The sequence below is a fragment of the Theropithecus gelada genome, chromosome 10 (assembly GCF_003255815.1).
Source record: "Theropithecus gelada isolate Dixy chromosome 10, Tgel_1.0, whole genome shotgun sequence".
NCBI lineage: Eukaryota > Metazoa > Chordata > Mammalia > Primates > Cercopithecidae > Theropithecus > Theropithecus gelada.
In genome coordinates, this window is record NC_037678.1 from 7,151,475 (window position 1) to 7,171,716 (window position 20,242).

The 20,242-nt window shown below is 55.3% G+C and overlaps 1 protein-coding gene across 4 annotated transcripts in view; it reads right to left on the reverse strand.

Annotated features, from left to right (window-relative positions):
* The window catches only part of MPPED1 (metallophosphoesterase domain containing 1), a 96,066-nt gene that overhangs the window by 63,530 nt on the left and 12,294 nt on the right, over positions 1-20,242 (reverse strand). For 3 of the 4 annotated variants that reach the window (XM_025399177.1, XM_025399178.1, XM_025399179.1), the window contains exons 2-3: positions 18,614-18,915; positions 8,792-8,973 (exon numbers count right to left, since the gene is read on the reverse strand). In XM_025399177.1, coding sequence (XP_025254962.1) covers positions 8,792-8,973; positions 18,614-18,837 — 406 coding nt within the window. In that variant the 5' untranslated portion in view covers positions 18,838-18,915. The remainder of the gene's footprint in view (positions 1-8,791; positions 8,974-18,613; positions 18,916-20,242) is intronic. The other variant, XM_025399181.1, reaches the window with a different exon arrangement.

Here is a 20,242-nt window from a genome sequence, read left to right on the forward strand (position 1 = left end):
AACACACAGCGTGGCTTGTAAGGAGTTTTTTTGATGAAGAATATAGAAAATTAATTTTTTAAATGAAGACCAAACCTCTGTTGCACAAGCCATCCATTTTTCATCTGAGCATTGATCTATCTCCCCACGTGGTCACTCTGTTTATCAATCACGCTGGCCATGTGACTACGCCACCAAAATCCCTGGACACCAACCAGCTTCCCACCAGAGAGTGCCGGAGGTGACAAGAGGCTCTAGAGTTTAAAAGTAAAATTATTTTTAAAATATTCAATCTCAAGTCTGAGAGAATAACAATGTGTGTCTGGAAATGTCTGAATCAGGCCGTTGTACCAGAATCCATTTTAAGTCTGCTGTACACTTTCAGAGAGAATTCTTGTTAGCTCTTTTTTTAAAAAAAAATTAAAAATAAAATTTTTTTAAAAAAAAGTTGGTTGGATGTTTTTTATCAAAGTGACCACATCACAAAATTTGTCTTTTCTCATTCCTTTAACAACTATTTGTTAAATGCCTACCTCATGCTAGGCTGCCAGGCCCTAAGGATACCAGGTCAGCCATCTCCCTCACCCCTAACTCCATACCCCACCAGCAAATCCTGTTGATTTCACTTCCAAACCAGAGCCAAGCCCGTACTGCACTCTTTCTGGGCCACCTCCAGGTCCAGTCTGAGCTACCCTGGCCTCTCACTGACACCTGCGCCAACCTCCCCTGGTGCCCTGGTGTCCTCTCCTGCCTGCCACAGTCAGGCTCCACCCAGAAGGGTCCTTCAGAACCCCGAATCAGACCTTGTCCTCCCCTGTCTAAGACCCCCAGTGGCCTCTAGAATAAAATTCATGCCCTTGCCCCAGCTGGTCAGCGGCCCAGGATCACCAGGATCAGGCCCACAGGCCTCCATCGTGCAGCACGAATTCACAGCTGGGTCCTTCTCAGTGCACGACCCTCCCAGGGGGATCTTCCCCAACCATCTGATGTCAAGGAGTTTCCCACCCCAGTCACCACCAGCCTACCCCGCGCATTGATCAGTTCTCTTCACTCCGCTTGCTGTGTACCACCTATGACTTCATTCACCCTCAGGCCACGCGGGCAGGGGCACTTCTGTGCTGTCCATCACTGAATCTCCGGCACCAAAGCAGTGAACACAGTAGCCCCTCACGCTGTGTTGACTGAGATGCGTGTAGACCCCTGCCCTGGCCCCCAGCCGTCACAGCCCCGTGGGAGAGGCAGGAGCTCTACTAACCCACGCTGGGGGCTCTGACGCTGGGAGGTACGTGAACTGGCAGGGCCCTAAGTGCCAGGAGGGGCTACGTTCACACAGGGTGCACAAACGGTCTCATCTGATTGAGGTGGACACTCCATGAGGGAGAAGGGAGGCCAGCTGGCTGAGGAGGACAGAGCCAGAAGTGGCCCCACGTCCCTGACCTCCAGTGCTTGGTGCCCTGCCCGGGGGAGAGGCTGCAAGTCCCGACAGAGCCAGCATGAGGCCTGATGGCCCTTGGCACCCCATTCCCAGGAAGACTCCAGTCCCACCCGACTGCACCCTCCACGCATAGAGCAGGGCGGCTGCACCTCCCGGAGGCAGGAGCAGCCCCGCACAGGGGCGGGCGCCCGGGTACCAGCTCCAGGTCCTGAGCTATGATGGGTGGTGCCCGCCCAGCACACTCTGCAGCAGTCAGAAGGGGCGGCCACGCAGCAGGATCTTGCAGTGCTCAAGTCAGGAAAGGGCGGAAGAGCGAGGTGCAGCCCGGCAGGAAGGAGCACGGGAGAGAAGGAGGGAGCTTGTGCATGCTGTTCATTGGGTGGGGAGGTGGGAAGAAGGCAGGGAAAAAAAAAAGAAATGAGACAAGAGCAGGGACTCACACAAGCTGCAGGGGACAGACAGCCATGAACTCCGAGCTGGGGACCTCCCCCATCCGCATCCAAGGTCGGCCCCCCCTCTCCAAGAAGAAGAGAGGAGGCCAGAGAGTAGACTGGAAGGAACAGACCAATTTTGGGGGGGGGTGTGGAGGGGGGTCAACCACCAGCTTGCACCAGAAAGTACTTGTTTCCCACACATGATCCTAATTCCTGTGCCTGTGAGCTGCCTCCTGCTCCTGCAACGGGAGGGTGAGGTCCCACCTGCTCCTTTCCGAAGCCCCCGACCTCCACTTGGAGCCTTGAACACAGAGGGTGCCCATTCCGCCGGGCCGGCGCCCTGGGATTAAATCACAAAGAGGCAAAACGATTGTGTGTGGCCCATTTCCACGCAAACCCCCTGCAGCCTCGGGCCTTCCACACAGTGGCAAATGAGGCAAGAACCAAAGAAACGGTCTTGACGTGAATTCTCCATTTCCCTTTCTCTCCCTTCCTCCCTCACGGATTTTAATTAAGGGTTTACTTGCAAAAGACCTAGTTCTATTTCACTAAATCCTTGGACCCCTTTTATATTGTCTCATATATCGTGTTATGTTCGGTGCCAGTACAAAGTTAATTATAACTTTTAAACACTCCATTACCAGGCCTCATCTTCCTCCCCTGCTTGAGTCTGCTAAGGGTAGTGCTACTTAATTAACGGGCCCATCATGTGCTTTACAGACCACACTTTTTCCACAAACACCCCTGGGCACCTCAGTGCCACGCTGGGCTGGGCTCTGAGGACCTGTGCTGACCAGGGCATGGTCTCAGCCCTGGAGAGGCTGATAGAAGTTGCAGGAGGAAGGGGGCCAGCAGGATGGCACACAGAGCACCCACAGCAGCTCAGCAGATGGCACAGTGGGCAGAGGGGACAGTGGGCAGGACAGACGATAGCAGTGTCAGAATCACAGTAGATGACTGCAGACGCCAGGCTCCAAGGGAAAGGAGAGGGGACACAGGAGCCCTGGCTGGGAGGGTACCAAACGCCACAGTGAAGTGCTTCATCTTACTACATAGCCAAAGGGGATGGGCGAGAGGTTTGGGAGTTCAGTTTGGGATAGAACTGGTCTAAAACCCTGGCAGACACCCAGGAGGAGGCATTTTGTAAGAAGACTAGACAATGCAGTGACTGGACGAGAGAGATGGAGGCATTCTGCAGGTCTGGGTGGAGCGAGAACTGGGGAGTCTGAATGGTTAACATTTGGAAAGAAGGTGGTCGAGAGGCCTAAGGATGGACCCTAGGAGGAGCCCCCTTTGGCAGGCAGGAGGGGAATGAGGAACAAAAGGAGGAGATTGTAAAGGGCCCTGGAGAGGGAGGCCATATGGAAGCTGTGGCAGAACCCACGCTAAAGGAACCTTCGTCCCGCATCAGGCACCGCAGAGCTGAGGGGAGGAGAGGCTGACCAGCGCAAAGTCATCTGTGGCCTCTGGCAGTCACTCCCGAGGGTGGCGCAGGGTCCCCAGGCTGTGGGGGCTAGGGGTGCAGTGAGGGCTGTGGAGGCTGCAGGCTTCCTGTGGCTGGGGGTGGGGAGGCCAGCCTGGTACCTGCCAGTCACAGAGAGGGAACTTTCTGGCATCTTGCAAATCCCAGCTCAGGAACTGACAGTTCTTGCAGGCAGGGCTGTCACTCAGAGACGGCAGCAGAATTGGGACCTGGCATTCTTGCCTTGGGAAAGATGTGGGCAGTGCCAGGGCCCTGGGGTCAGTGGCTGCCTCTGCAGAGCATCCCGGGAGGAGGGTGCTTCTGGGTGCTCAGCCTCCCCTCCTGCCCTCAGCACCCTGGCCTCCGGGGGACCTGCATGCAAGCACATTTCATCAGGTCCAGAGCCCCTGTGGCCCCAGCTTCTAGCCTCGTCCTTGAGACCCCAATTCAACCTGTGCTCCCTGAGTCTTCCCAGATCGCTTCCCAAGTCCTGTATGGCAACAGCGATGGCTCACACTGGTCTGTGTCACAGCGCTGCCCTCCTTGAAGCCCCCATTTACTGGTGGCCCACCCGGCGGCATTCAGGCGTGCCCTGCCCTGCGGGGGTCACCATGGCCAGCCCACAGACAGGGCTGTGTCTGCGGGGCCAGCATGCCTCTCATGGCTGCACACTCCTCTCTGTGCAGGGCTCCCCTGGCTGGCGCTGGGCATGAAGCCTTGACCCTCCCCTCCAGGGGCTGCCGGTGAAGGTGGGAGACACTCCCTCTGCCACAAGGTGAGAGCCACTGCCAGAGCCCAGACCGGGAGCTCTGGGCATACAGAGGAGGAGGGAACAGCTCTGCCCAGCGGGGTGGGGGAGGCTTCACAACGGGCAGCTCTGGAGGGGTGAGTGGAGCACGGGCCCAGGACCAGGGAGGGGAGCTTGTTCTATGAGTGAGGAGTCCAGCCGCCTGGTGTGGCTGGAGGGAAAAGGTGCTGCTGGTGTTGAAGTCAAGGAGTCTGTTTTGTGTGGGGCAAGGATGACGGAGCGGCAAGTTGTTCACCATGAGAGCCATTTCACAATGACAGGGCTCCCGTGGTGACCGGACTGGGCGAAGCGCTGCATGGGAATATTATTCATCAACCCTCCCCCACAGCCCTACGGCAGGAAAACAATTCTCCCCGTTCTACAGGTGAGGCACAGAGAGGTTGAGAGACTGGACTGAAGTCACACAGCAAAGAAGAGGAGGAAACAGGGGTGAAGACAGCCGCCCCACTTCCCTGCACTGGCACCGCGGACTGATCCGTCCAGCTGTGAGCCCCCTGAGGCTGGTGAGGAGCAAGGAGCCACCTGCACATTCTTTGCCATTTTCAGCAAGTTTTCCTTCTGCGTTCACTCTTTATAGCTGGAGAACCTGTCCTTATCAATTTTTTAGCTGCTTACTTGACATTTACAAATCAAGCTGCCGCTTCTAATTCATGAATACATTTGGGATATTAATGGCCAAGGGGAAAGAGGGACTGTTCAGAGGGACTTTTTCATCCCAACCCGGCCCCCTCCAACCAACTCAGACCCAGACAGAAGCCTGCAAACAGGCAACACAAGGACACCAGTCACAGCCGAGCCGAGAGCAACGCACCTCACAGCAAGTTAGAGTCCGCAGGAATTTAGCCACACAGAGCCCGGTTAGGTGCCTTGTCTTGTCTTACATGGTGGGTCTTTATTAATTTTTTAAATCTCCTCCTGTTTGTCTGGGGGCGGCTCTCAGAATATGATTTTAAATGCTTTCCATGAGATCATTGAACAGGGAAGGAGCAGGTTTTCAAATCTAACTTTCTCATCCAGGAAAAGGGGCTGAGCCAGCGGGTGGGCGACGGGGGCAAGGTGATGAGGTGGGTGTGCAAAGGTCTCCCACCCGGTTGGCTGGGGAAGGGGCTCATGGAGACCCTGGAGTGGCTGGATGACGCCAGGATTGACCCAAGGCCCAGTGCTGTCCCACCCCCTCCTGGGACACACTTGGCACCAGTCGCCCAGGAGCGTTGCCTTTGTTTGAAATTACCAGAAAAACACACCCCTCCCCCACAGAAAATCAGACAGAGAGAGAGAGACGGACAACCCTAAAGGAGAAGGTAAAACCCCATGACCCCACCACCCAGACATCGATTCTGGAACATTCTGGAGCTTTAGCCCTCTCCGGGCACACTCTGGTTCTACAATCCATCATGGCCTAAACCTTCCCAAAGCTCCCCCTGCCCTTAGGATCAGCCCCTCACTCCTGTCCCTGACCCAGGAGGCCTGTGTGGACCAGTGCCTGCCCCGCTGCCCTGCCTCTCCCACCTCTCAATGCTCCCAGTGCTCTCTGCCCCCACCTCAGGGCCCCTGCAGCCCCCACGTCCTCTGCCTGGAACGGTTCCTGCCCAGAGCTGCACGAGGCTGCCTCATTCTCACCCTCAGGCCTGGCCCAACATCCCCTCCTCAGGGAGGCCTTCCGTGCCCACCCAGCTGAATGGCCACCACCACACGCCCCCAGGTGGGTCCCCGACAGACCCCGTAGCTCTCTCTAATGAACAGCTCCCGTGCCGCCCTCATATGTACGGAGCCACAGTCCCCCCTCATCAGGCTGAGTGGGGCTCTGCGTGCTCTTGGCCTACTGTTACCCCAGGGCTTGTGACACACCTGGCACCTCGTGGGCTCTCAGTGAGACTCAGCAATAGGATGACGGAATGTTTCCTTCCAGTCTCTTTTTCTCTGTGTCTGTTGTTGGGAGGGCTGTTGCTAGCTGAGACCACACGTGCATATCTCTCGGGAACTCCACACTGCTGTAACACACGTGTTGTTCCACCGCCTTCCCTGCCAACTCCACCTCATGGTTCAGGTCCAATGTCTTCCTCCTAACACCCCACCCCTACCCAGGGGAGCCCAGATCTGGAGACGCCAGTTCATGGGGGCAATCATAACGGGTACACAGCACTTTACAGTTTACAAAGTGATTCTTTCCTCCATTCCAACATGGCCTCCAAACAACCCTTGGAGGGACGCGAGGCAGGGGAGCCTGACCGCCCCCATTCAAAATGAGGCCCAGAGGGGCCACGTGGCTGCTGCGGTCACCCAAGCAGAAAGCAGATCCAGACTCCAAACAGCATCGTCCACACCCTTACTTCCAATTAGGGAGGCTTCACCTCAAGAAGGAGAGGCAACACAGAGCTACACCAAGAGTTCAGCACCGGGGTCCAACTGCCCAGTTCTGCCATTTACAAGCTGTGTGACTTTGGGTGAGTGACTTCACTTCTCTGGGCCTTGGTTTTCTCCTCTGTAAAATGGGAAGGATAATAGTTCCTGCCTCATTGTCAGGAAGATTGAATGAGTTACTAATACATGCGAAGGGTATAGAACAGCACCCAGCACCTACTAAATGTTCAGTAAACTTGAGCTTTATAGAAAAATGCCCCTGTCCAAATGCACCACATAGGCACACAGTCCCTCTCTCAGCCATAATCACCAAACTCTGGGGACCTGAAGCACCGGCCAACCAAGGGGTCTTGCTCTGTGCAGTGGGTGAGTTCCCAAAATACCAGCTGCAAATGGGCTTCTATTCATGCCGTCGCTCGCATGCAGACGCTCCTCCTTCCTCAGTCTGAAGCCCATTCCTCCCTGAGTGACCGCCCTGACATCTGCAAACACTTCCAGGCAGCAAAGGGGCGAGGCCCGAGGGAAAGAACGTTTTGTAAAAGGAAGACCCCTTTACAAGTTATGAGTTCACACTTTCCACCCATGATGGGGTGCACCTGGAAGGCCAGGCTGTGTGTGAGAGACAGTCCTCACCCTTCAGAACCTCCATTCTCCTCTGTCGAATAGGGACGCAAATGGTAGCCACCTCAAATAGCCGTTCCCAAATTCAACAAGGCAGAGGTGATAAGAGACTGCCACCCTGTGCCTGGCACACAGTGGGGGCTTGGCCCACAGCAACTCCAGCCTCTCTGCCTTGGAAACGGCCTCTTGACTCCACCAAGTGCAACCTCCTGTCTTTTGAAACCCACAGCAGATGGGACAAGCAGCCTCCCTTGGGGAAGGGCCCCTCCTGAGAGTCAGCCCAGACCTGGAACCAGTGTGGGCAAGGTGAGAATCCCAGAGCAGGCCTGCAGGAGCCCTCTCCCCCGGCCTGCACTTCCTGCAGCCCAAACAGCGCCTTTGATTAGAATTTCCCGTTTGAAAAATCAATATTTAAAGGCCTCTGCCTGCCAAACAGAAGGGAAGGCCTTGCTTGTAAATATTTGTTTCGCCTGGCAGAGTCGGGCCCCTGGCTCGCCGCGGCTGCCCTGCCTCGCTCCTGGCCCTCTGCTCGCGCAGTCCCAGCCAACTGCACAGCGGGACGCCCCTGAGGAGGCGGAAGGGACCGTCTGGCAGCTACGTGGGGCTGCGCAGAAAGGTGAGCGGCCCTGCACCCACGCTTCCACGGCAGCAGGCCTGGGTGCTGGGCTACACAGGGGCCGTCCATCTGTCTTCCCTGGGTGGGGACAGAGACGCCTCACTGTGAGGTTTCTCTGGATTCCAAGGCAAGCGAGTTTTCCCAGGGGGTCCCCCAGCTTTTTTTCTTATTTTGGAAAAAAAGCACAAAGACAAAACCCAGGGGATGTGCTTATAAATCATCACCCGCCATGGTGCAGTGCGTGGGAAAGGGCTCTGCTGCCGAGACCAGCAGCTGCCCACATCTGGCCCCTGGAGAAACCATCTCCATGGCAGTGGGTGGCTGAGCTAGGACCAACCAGCTGAGCACCTACCCTGGCACCACCATTCTCCATGCCATTCATTCATTCATTCACCCACTCAGCCATTCATTCATTCATTCATCAATTTCTTTTCTTTTGAGACAGAGTCTCACTCTGTTGCCCAGGCTGGAGTGCAGTGGAGTGATCTCAGCTTACTGCAACCTCCGCCTCCCAGGTTCAAGTGATTCTCCTGCCTCAGCCTCCCATGTAGCTGGGATTACAGATGCCCGCCACCACACCCGGCTAATTTTTGTACTTTTAGTGGAGATGAGGTTTCACCATGTTGGCCAGGCTGGTCTCGAACTCCTGATCTCAGGTGATCCACCAGCCTTGGCCTTCCAAAATGCTGGGATTACAGGCATAAGTCACTGCACCCGGCCTCATTCATCAATTATTTATTGAGGCCCTACCTTTGCCAGGCACCGGGGCCTGGACACTCAAATCGACAAAGACATAAGCAAAGTCCCTTTTGGAGGGGGTCTTCCAGGCCAAAAAACAATTCCCACAAATAAATGGAAAGTCACAACCAAGACAGATGCTGGAGGAGGGGAGGTCCAAGGTGGATGGGAGAAAGGGGCACCTGGTCTGAGAGGTCAGGGAGGATGACCAGGCAGGCACAGGCCAAGGAGCGGGCCAGGCAGAGCAGGAGGGAAAGGCAGGGAGGCAGCCTCGGGAGACGGTGGGAGCCCCCTTCCTGCTCAGCACAGCCGCCCACCTGGGGCAGGAGGGACCTACCCAGCCACTCGTTGAACTTCTTCACCTCGCTCGGGAGCCCCAGCTCGGTGAAGTCCCCAGCGTGGATCAGCACGTCGCCGTACGGCATCTGGATGGGGTCCGTCCTGGAGTGGGTGTCAGAGACACAGACGAAGCGGGTGTAGCCTGGAGGCTTGGGGGCATCGTGAGGCACCGGGTCCACCCTGTGGGGAGAGATGAGACGGCGGATCAGGAGGCCATGGAGCCATGAGCCTGTAGGTGGTGCGTCTGCAGCCTCCTCCACCACAGTTCACAGCCCCGTCAATCCTGTTCAGATCCACCAGACCAGGGACTGGCCAACCTTCCCAGGGGCCCACCGCGGCCTGAATGCTGACTTCCCTCATCTTTAGCCAGGCAAAGCATGTTTGGCCCCCGAGCCTCAGTTTCCCTGTCTGTAACATGGAAACATCAGGTTGTGGGGGCTGTAGTGAGGGTTAAAGGGAGTGGGAAGCGGGTACAGCGAGCATCTGCCCTCCGAACTGAGGTGCTGCACAGCTACCAACCTTTTGTTCATGATCACCCCCAGAGAAGACTTCAAGATGTCTTTTATTTCCCCTACTCACCTCCCTCCCATGAAGCTTTAGCACCACTGAGATGCCCTACGTGTGTTTAGGTACCTCCTGTCCACATCCGCTTTAGACAGAAGAGCAAGACGTTTTTTTGACTCCCCAAGCACCAGATTTTACCCCCTGGGGGCACTATGGCCCCCACTGAAACTGCATGGAATAAAGCCTACGGGCGGGCGACGAGGACGACTGCCCGGCTGTGCAGGGCGCGTCGGCCCTCCAGGAGAGCCGCATGGGAGGGGGAGTTTCAGGAGAAATAAAGAGCCTAAAGGCAAGGTGTCCATTTTTCAAAACTGCAAGACAGTGTGATCATTTCTAGACCAAGGGCCTTCCAGGGCTGTGTCAGAAAACAATCCTGAGTCAGAAGACCAGGCTTTGCACAGCCTCGGTCTGCACATCTGTAAAACGAAGCTACTTCACTAAGCAAAAATAACATTTTAAAAAGCGGCATAAATGTAGATTCTTGTGCCTCAGGAGCCCATCGTGGCCCTCTCGTTTGACAGACGAGGATGCCAAGATCCAGCCAGGCTGAGCAAGCGGTCCTGGGCACCCCAGTGCAGAAATGTGGACGTGGACTAAGACCCCGGCTCCCGGCTCCCCGTGGGCTAAGACCGCAGCTCCCCATCCAGTGCTGTCTCCACGACACGTTGCCTCCCCAGTTGAATGGTTTTACCAGGCTCAAAACTCTTAAAAACAACGCAATGACATTTCAACAAGCAGCTCTCTCCAAATGAGTATGCCGCTCGAGGAGTTGTGTTTAAATCTAATTATGCGGCAAACCAAAAGCGGTGCCATATCAGTTACATAAATACTTTTAAAGACATCTTTCTAATTATCCTTTTTTTTTCAGACAATATACTTCGAAGAAATTTAATTAACACCTTACGAGAGACGTGGGTTCAGCATGCTAATTTGCAGGGCGCGCTAGCGCGCTCCATCCGCTGCAGCCGCAGCCGCAGGCGCCGAGCCAGCCTCTCCCCACCATGATGCCGCGGCGGGAGCGCGCACCCGGGGCCCCTTCCTGGGGGTTGTGAGGCCGAGGGAGAATCCCAGCAAGTCAGAGCTGGGCCACACTGGGAGGAAAATGAAATGAATCCGATGACGACCAACTAGGGAGGTGCTAGGAGCTCTTCCTCGTGTCCTCCATTCACTCATTCACTCATTCATTGAATACAGCACATCCTGAATGACTACCGTGTGCCAGCCCTGAGCTCAGCGGAGGGCCACAGGGATGAACCAGGCTGACCCCTACTCACGACGAGCCCAGGGACTGATGGCGGCAGCAGCCTTGGCCAGACGATGACAATACAGCCAGCACCTTTGACAGGGCAGCAGAGGGGACAGGGCCCAGAGAAGGCCCTAACCTGGCCTGGAGTCTCCTGGAAGCTTCCATCAGGGCAGTGTCTGAGCTGATCTGGAAGCCGAAATCTCCTTCCCAGGAATTCCCTCCACTCCTCTGTCCTCTGGGGCCCCCAGTGACCCCCACTCCCCATGACACACAGCTGATGTGACCTATACACCCTGCCGCTGCCCCCCCCCAACCCCCGCCACACACAGCTGAGCAGACCAAGGGCAGCCAATTGCTACTGGGCTACTGGCCTGGCACAGAAACTCAAGTGAGCCAATCAAATTCATTCATTCATATTCTCTCTCTCTCTCTCCCTTTCTCTCTCTCTCTCTGTCTCTCCTCCCTCCTCCTTTTCTCTCTGTTTCCCTCTCTCCTCCCTTTCTCTCTCTCCTCCCTTTCTCTCTCTCCTCCCTTTCTCTCTCCTTCCTTTCTCTCTCTCTCCACCATTTCTCTCTCCTCCCTCTCTCTCCCCTCCCTCTCTCTCCCCTCCCTTTCTCTCTCCTCCCTTTCTCTCTCCTCCCTTTCTCTCCTCCCTTTCTCTCCTCCCTTTCTCTCTCCTCCCTTTCTCTCTCCTCCCTTTCTCTCCTTTCTCTCTCTCCTCCCTCTCTCTCCTCCCTTTCTCTCCTTCCTTTGTCTCTCTCTCCTCCCTTTATCTTTCTCTCTTCCCCTTCTCTCTCTCCTCCCTTTCTCTCTCTCCTCCCTTTCTCTCTCTCTCCTCCCTTTCTCTCTCTCTCTCCTCCCTTTCTCTCTCCTCCCTTTCTCTCTCCTCCCTTTCTATCTCCTCCCTTTCTATCTCCTCCCTTTCTCTCTCTTCTCCCTTTCTCTCTCTTTCCCCCCTTTGTGTGTGTGTGTGTCTCTCTCTCTGTGTGTCTCTGAGGTTTTGAAGATGTTATAAGGTGACAAAGACGAAGTCAAAGAGACAAAGAGATGAAGAAAGGAGAGACAGGGAGCATAATGCCACCCCCAAGCTGCTGGGACCCTGACAGTCTACCCTCCCCGGCGCCCTTCCTAGCAGAGGAGCCCCGAGTGGGCCTCAGCTCCCGCCCGCCACCAGCCAGCCAAGAGCAGTATGGTTCTGAGGGCTCCGGTTGGGCTGGGCCTGCTACTGGAGCCAGAGCTCTTTAATTAACTCCACTCTTATTTCTCTGCACCCCGAGGCTTCTGGAGCACAGTGAAGATGCAGACCTAGTCATCCCCAGAGAAAGAAATAGACTCTCATTAGCCGGCACAGTCCCCCAGCTATTTGGATTGAAACAAATGCTCGACTTTGAAATAACAACAACAATAATGATTTCAATGATCCCCACGCATCAAGAGCTCATTATGTGCTGGGCATGTTACAGGCAGTCGCTCTCTTCACCCTCATAATGACCATCTAAACAGGGTACTATGGGTAGCCCCATTTTACAGGTGAGCAAACTGAGGCTCAGAAAAGGCTGACTTGTCCATGATCTTAGCTACAGGAGCTGGTGCAGCTGAAATTGGAAGCTGGTTTTTGGCTCCAGAACTCACACCACACTGGACTATTACCAGGCTGGACTTCATTTCATTCAGTCAACCTATGGACAAATCTTACCGAATGCCTCTAAATGCCAGGCACCTGCTTGGTGTAAGGATACGTCTGTGGTCAGGACACCCACAGAGGCCACCGGTGTGAAGATCCAGAAACCCTGACTATGTTTGCAAATGAAGGAAAGAGCAAAAAGAGTCAAAATATGGAGAAGGAGGCCAGGCACAATGGCTCACGCCTGTAATCCCAGCACTTTGGGAGGCCAAGGCGGGCAGATTACTTGAGGAAAGGAGTTCAAGACCAGCCTGGCCAACATGGTGAAACGTTGTCTCTACTAAAAATACAAAAATTAGCCGAGCGTGGTGGTGTGCACCTGTAGTCCCAGCTACTCGGGAGGCTGAGACAGGAGAATTGCTTGAACCTGGGAGGCGGAAGTTACAGTGAGCTGAGATCACACCACTGACCTCCAGCCTGGGCAACAGAGTGAGACTGTATCAAAAAAAAAAAAAATTAACAACAACAACAAAATGTGTATATGTAGAGAAAGAGAGAGACAAAGAGACAGTGAACAAGGGGGCATCATTTGAAGATCCAGCTATACCTGAAGCCAGACCCAAACTTGAAATTCTTAATATGGGCCAGCAGACTCCTTTTCATCCTTAAGGCAACTTCAGTTGTGTTTCTGATACTTGCAATGACAATGAAAAGTTAGTCTATGCCCAAGCTCCCAGCTACTAAGTTAAAGAGTGGAATTTGAACCCAGGACTTCACAACAGGAATCTGGGCATCTAATCTCAACACTTTGTGACCAAAAATAAAAGTACAAAATGGTTCTTTCTCAGTGACATTCTGCAGGGACCAGAGATAAGACGTGGAAGCAAAGGCTTCTTGTCTCTTGGAGCCAAACTCAACTTCCCCAAAGCTGCTGCCTACTGGGGTGGCTCTGAGACCTGACACCCATCTCCAGCTCTCCCCAGCCTATACCGATCTTCCCATGGGATTCCTGGCAGCAGGAACAATACAGAGGAGAGAACACAGCCTCCGACACCAGACCCCAGGCTGGCACCCCAGCTCAGTGACCTCCTCTTCGCTGTGCCCCTAGACCCCACCAGCCTCCAGCCCTGCTCCGTAGGGTGGGGACGAGCCACTCCCTCTTTGTCATGTTGTGAGAACTTAACCGACCTTCACAGCTGGAGCCCTGATGCCAATACCCCTGCAGTGCGCTCTGCATCCTGCTCTCAGTTCCTTCTCTCCCATAAGCCACTGGTTCTGTGGAAGTGCAGTTCCTGGTGCCAAAAGCCCAGAGAGGCATCAGAAGCAGAGGCTGTTACCCCTCGTAACCCTATTCCTGCAGAAATGGGGTGCTCTGAAGGTCCAGGCAGGGACAGCTTCCAACAACTCGTCCAGCCGTGTGACTGGGCATCAGCCATGGTGTTTTAGTAGGAAAGGACCTTTAGCCCCTTCCTCTCATTTTACAAATGGAGAAACTGAGGCCTGGGGAGGAGCAATGACTGGCTGGATCAGCATCACACAACAACTGCCCTGACCCCTTGTCCAGTGGTCTTCCCACAAAGCAATGGATCCAAGCGGACCCTGGCCACAGGACCCTCCGGCGTCCCCACGCCTGTCCTTCCTTCCCACATCCTAGCCTCTGCTCTTGCTGGTCTCTCTTCCTAAAGTGACCCACTCCACAGAGGCCACAGTGCAGCTGGTCCTCCACGCCCAGGGATTATGCCACCCCCACCCCCACAGAAAGCCCTCCGTGATCCCTGACACTCCTCCTGAGTCTTGCCACCTGTCCCGTTCTCACTCTCTTCTCTTTCCTGCTTCCTGTTCCCTGTGCTAGGCACCAGACATGCAGCCCCATGCTCGTGCAGGGGAGAGATGCTTGGGAAATCCTCCCACAAAGGAACGTATCAGCACAGACTGAATCAGGTTCCACTAAGCGTGCGCCACCAGGACCAGCACTGAGCACCTACAGCTGGAGCAGGGAAGACTTCCCTGAGGTGGTGACACCTGGGTGAGATCTGAAGGAAGAGTCAGTGTTCATAGGGCAAAGAGTTGGGATCAGAGGGAACAGCATGTGCAAAGACCTGAGGCAGGAGGAAGACTGGAATATTTAAGAAACCGGAAGCAGCCACTGTATCTGTTGTCCAGCACAACACAGATGGAGAATGAGGCTTGAGAGCCAGGCGGTGCCGGGGTGAGTCCTCCCCACTTGCTTTGCTCCTTGTCCCCCATCCCTGCACTCCAGGCTGAGCTCCATGTCTCCAGTAGCCTCTCAGTGTGTGGACAGGCCAAGGAGCCACACGGCACCGGGTGGGAGTCCCAGCTCCCCATGCTCACCTTCCAAAGCCTCAGCATCCTCATCTGTAGAGAGGGGGTCCACACCATCCTGGGACAGCAGGAAAGGCCAGGAACAGGCACAAAGGGGCTGCTCCAGGCCTGGCATGCAGCTGTGGCCTCCCATCCCACTCTGCTATAGCTTCAAGGACCCGGTGCACGCCTGAGGGGCTCGAAGGGTCTTTCAGCGATGACTCAGGCCTCTGCCATAACGCCTTGTAAAGGTCAGAGAGGGGTTGCTGTGCCTGATGCCATGGTCCTGGGGACCTACATGAGAGCTCCAGGCTAACCCTGTCCCCCAACACTCACTCTTGCCTTCCCACTGACCACTAGGTCAGTGGTTCGCCTGCCCACCCAGGGCAGAAGGGCCGGGCCTAGAGGGGCCTCCTGAGACCCCCACAGGGTTGCTCAGTCGCCAGGGCAAGGAATCTTCAGCCTTGCTCACAATCCAGAGGCCCAGCTCCAGAGATTCATTACCCAAGCAGAGGCGGCCTCGTCACCAGCAGGGTCTCTGGGGGCAACGGCATAAATCACAGGACTCAATCAGAGGCCATGTTTGGACTGTCACTGTTGTTATTAAATATAAATTGTGGATTTATTAAATAAGGCCCCCTCGCTCCCTCACCCCGGAGACAAAGCCCAGGGTGGCGACAAATCACATGTCAGAAGGTGGCAGCCATCCCCCCACCGCTCCTGGGAGGAAGCAGCTGACTCGCCATGGAAATCCGTTCAGCCACCTCCAGCAGCCTGCATGCTTCCGAGCTTGGGGTGTGGAGGCTGAATGAAGGGGCAGTGGGAGGCAGAAGCCCCCCATCTCTGTGCCCACCCTGGCTTTAACCAGCTGTGTGCAAAGTTGTGTTTCAAAGCTGGAGCTCAGAGCACGCTCTCTCCAGGGCCCCACCCAAACCCCAGCTGCCTCGGAGCCCCAGAGCCAGCAGGAGCCAGGAACTCTCCCCACTGCCGGAGGTGGTGGTGCAGAGCGTCCAGGATGGGGTGGGGCAGGCCAGGTGTAAATCCTCACGGGGCCTGCTCCAGCTCCCCAGCTAAGTTCCTTCTCCAAAGCGCTTACCATCACCAGCATCACACGCTTTCATGACCATCTGCTAACTGCCTGCCATCCACTGGATGTAAGCTCGGCACAGGCAGGGGTGCCTTCGATCACTGCTGGGACCCAAGCCTCTCACCAGGCCTGGCATGTGCTACCAATGCTGAATGCTTGCTGCCCACTGGGCCTTCTCTACCAGGATTTAACTCTTTCATCCCCAGTATTACTGTGTGCAGCATTTTTTTCACCCCCTAAGAACCAGTTTTCACCCCTTGGAGGTGCTGTTTCCTCCACTGAGAATGCGTGGACTAGCGTCACGGGGAGTGAGGACCAGCTTTCCGAGCTGTGCAGAGCACATGTGCCAACCGAGAAGGGCGGCACGGCAAGGGGAATTTCAGGGAAGCATGTGGTGCCTCCACCTGGAGTAGCCAGCTCCAGATTGGGGAAACTGAGGCACCAAGCAGCATGACCCCCATCCAAGCAGGCAAGCTCAGTGCCCAAGGTCCTAAACACTGAGAAACTCAGCAGCTCACAGACATCCCAAATGCGTGAATAAATGAATGACTCAACAAAAGAATGAATGGCCCCGGGTGGCTCAGTTAAATGGAGTAGATCACCCCTTCTCATTCTGTCATTCACCACCCTCCCTCAGGACGCAGCCCAGCCTGCAGGGACCTGTGGTGTCTCCTGCTCATCCCCCACTCCCACTGCCTGCCCAGCTGGGCCTCCCTGCAGTTCTCAGAGACCCCTGTCTTCTAGCCACCTGCAGGCTCCGACCCTGCCACTGCTTCTGCCTGGTCCACTTCCTCCTCACACTCCCTCCCAACTTGCTATGTCTATTCCTCCTGCTCTGGCCTCAACCTAGAAATTATCTAGTTCTCCAGGAGGTCCAGGAGGTCCAGGAGGTCCTTCCTGGATCCCTTGAAACTGGGAAGTGCCTCCTCAGCCCCCACTCCCTGTCTTCCTGTTTCCCTGGCTCTGTTCTCAGACTAGGAGCTCCCTGAGTGCGTGCCTGGCCCAGGAAGGGGCGCTGTGACTGACAACTGTCCATGGTCCCACTGTGTGTGGTGCCGGCACCCTCACAAACCCCACCTGCCCTGGGAGGCCTTGCTGCTCTCTGCCTGCCCACTAGGCAGGAGTTCAGCCTGGCCTACAGGGACCTCAGGCTCAGTCACCTCTGACCCACCCAGTTGGAGGATGACCCTCACCAACAAAAGATAAAACTCAGGCCAGGGAAGGTCCCTGTCCCTGCAGCCCCTCCCAGGCCTCAAGTCCCACAGACCTAAGGCCCGGGGCCTTCCTTCCTGCCCAAACCCGCCAATTTGGTCCCAAAAACAGAAACCCAGAGGCAGCAGCCCAAATAGAAATCTACCAAAAAATAAAGTAGGCAGCCACAGGCAACACCAGTCCTGCGGCCCCACATGGAGACAAGCATTTTCCTGGGCAAGTGCCACTAGAAGACCGCAATCCCTGCCTGGAGCCTGCTGCCCTGCAGAGCCCTTCCCTGTACTCCCCTCTGCCCACAACAGAGGCCAGGCCTGAGGAAGGCCGCACAGGGACGGGAGGCTGCAACCTCACCCACATCCCACCAGGCCAGGGTTTGGAAACCCCCTTAATTCCTTCTCCAAGTGGTCCGAGGGACAGTGGCTGGGACTCCACAAGCACCGCTGCCCCAAGATGGTGATCACAGCCCCAGAGGCGGCCCAGAGCCTAGACCCTTGTTGGGGCACCAGACCCCTGGGCAGTCAGGAGGGCTTCCCGTAGGTCCTACAGCACTGGATCAGCCCCTGTCACAGCTCCCCCCTCCCTGTGCTGTCACCTCCCTGCTCTGCAGGGGTCATCCCTGATCCAGACCCAGCTTGGGCGCGGGCACCCAGAGTCGGATGAAGGTACAACAGCCGAGGGGACAACAGCCTCCACTCTCAGGCAGAAGCGTGAACATCCACACACATCACAGCCCGAGGATGTGGGAGGCCCAGCATGGAGAGCCCCGGGCTGGACTCAGGAAGCCTGGGTTCGAGTCCAGCTCTGGCACCTGCCAGCAGGGTGGGGCACCTCATGGGCCTGGGCCCCTGGTTCCTCACCAGGTAAACTCTGTCGTGCAGGGCTCATGGGAGAAGCAACAGGTAGAAAGCAGGAGGGGAGTTCTAGGGACTCAGGGAACCACCCAGAGCAGGGTCAGGAGCTTGACCATCTCTGGAGCCACCCCCAGCCACCTACAGCTTTCCAGGACCTCAGGAAATCCAGATGGGAAAGGCTGGCCCTGCACACAGGCATCAGGACAAGCCCTCCTGCTGCCTATGGGGATCTTGAGTCTGTGTGCTCCCCAGGGCCTCACTGCTTGAGCACTGCTTGGCACTGTCTACCCCTAGTGCCCCAAGGGGTAGACAACAGAATCCCCCAGTCCTTTTGGAAAAGCATCTCTGCTTTCACAAGAGAAGCACAGGGTCTGGACAAAAGGAAGGGCAGGGAGAGGAAACACGGAGCCCAAGACTGGATCCTAACCTGCCATGGGGCTTGTGGCAAGCCCCTTCCCCTTTCTGGGCCTCAGTCTCCCTGTGTGTACATTGAGGAGAGTAAATCAGACAAGGGGTCGCCACTCAAATGCCAAGAAAGGGATCTGGAATGTGGCCCCCGCCAGACGCTGCCAGGAGGACATGTGGGCCTGGGGTTGCCAGGCCTTTGGGTTTTATAAAGTGAAGCCAGAAGTCTGGAGTTTTCTGTGCGTCCACCTCATCTTTAAATATTTGTAAAACATGCTCCTGGCCAAGTGAAACAGGACCGCGGCCAGAATCGGCCCACAGGCCATCCATCTGCAACTTCTTGCCGGTCCCTCCCAACTCAGAGCCCCAGTGATCCTAGGATTCCAGAATTGCTTCAGTCAACAAACATTCAATGCTTGTTAATGGTGCACCCAGAACCAGGAGGCACCCGAGACCATGCACCCACCCCAGGAGGCTGTCACCACCCCCACCCCACAGGTCCCACTTACATCTGCACATGCGGTGGCTGGAAGCGGCCCTGGTTGATGTTGTAGAAGGTGAAGGCCTGGGTGGGGTTGGAGCTGTACTCGTCCACCTCGATGATGAGCCGGCTGTGCTGGTGCCGCCGAGCGGCCATCACGTGGGACTGGGAGAATGCCATGCCCAGGCCACAGGGGAGGAGGGCCAGGGCCTCCGCCTTCAGGACGCCGGCATCCCACCTAGAGCGCCACATGGACCTCCGCTGGCCGCCCCGGCATCTCCCACCGCTGCCGCCACCGCAGCCCGGCCCCCCGCCAGACCTGGAAACAGACTGAGGAGACGGAGCAGAACCGTGCGACAGTTAATCTGTTTGGGATTTGCTTTATTTAATGTCAGATGAAGATTTAGAAAGAGGGAGAGGGCGGGGGGAGAGGAAAAAAAAACACAGTCGTACAGCTCAAAAACTCATTACAAATCTTTCCAACTCAGCAGTTTGATGAATATACTTTGGTAAAAAGAAAAGGGAAGGGAGGGAGGGGACAAGAAAAAAAAGAAGAAAAAAAAAATACAACCCACAGCATTGTGGACGGATGCATGCATGGCCCAACGTGTTTAAATACTTCAGGCTTTTTTTTTTTTTTCCTTCAACAAAATCCTCCAGAGCCTACAGGGTGACAGGGAGCTGGGGTAAGACAATGGCTGGTATTTTGTAAACAGGTGAGTTAAGTTTTACTTTTCAGAATTGGGAAATAAGAAGGATTCTCCTACAACCCTCCCCCATCCCCCACAGACCCCCAAACACACCCACACGGCCCCACGCCCACACCCCTGCAAGCCCGAGCAGGTGGAGACAGCACGGGCGAAAATTCCTCCCTCAACATCAATTTCATCTAAAGATATCTTTTAGTGGTGCCCCAAGAAGGGGTTTTCCCAGACATAGATGATCACATACCCACCGGCTCAGGGGTGGTGGTGCAGGTAGGGGCGGAGATGGTGAGGGAGGAGGAACCTTTCGCAAAAACCTCCTCCGGTGCCTCACTACCTTCTCTCTCATGAGGATCTCAGGAACCCTGAGGTACCCCGTCAAGCTTTGAATTGCAGCTTCAGAATATGCAATATTTTTCCAATCTTTTTCACCGGGAAGTGCAGTTTGCACTTATATTTACTGGGCTTAACTATCCCTCCAACCGACCCCGCCTCGGGTCAGTGTAGAACTCTGTAGAAACTTGGAAATGCAGGCCCCGGGTGAGACCCCATCCTACCCCAACACACAGCGCTACGGCCGATGCCTCGTTACTCAGACCATCGAGTTGTCTCGTTCCTTTTCATAATTATTTTCTAAACCGTGTCAGTGGGAAATGCCTTGAAGACTTTTTGTCGTTGTTTTCAGTTTGGGTCATTAAGACCCTCCGACGATTCCTTTTGCGCTGTATTTAACCAAGGAGAAAATAACAGCATGGAAACTATTCCTGGATAGGCATATCGCAAACACGCTAAATGAAGAAAACTCCCGTTTGCTTTGCGCTTGGAAGAAGAATCGACACGGTCAGAAAACAAATTAGATTAGGAAAATGACAAAAATTAGAGAATGGAGAACATTTTAATTATGTGCAAAGGAGAAATGGGTTTGTTTGTTTTTTTTTTTTTTTTTTTTTTTT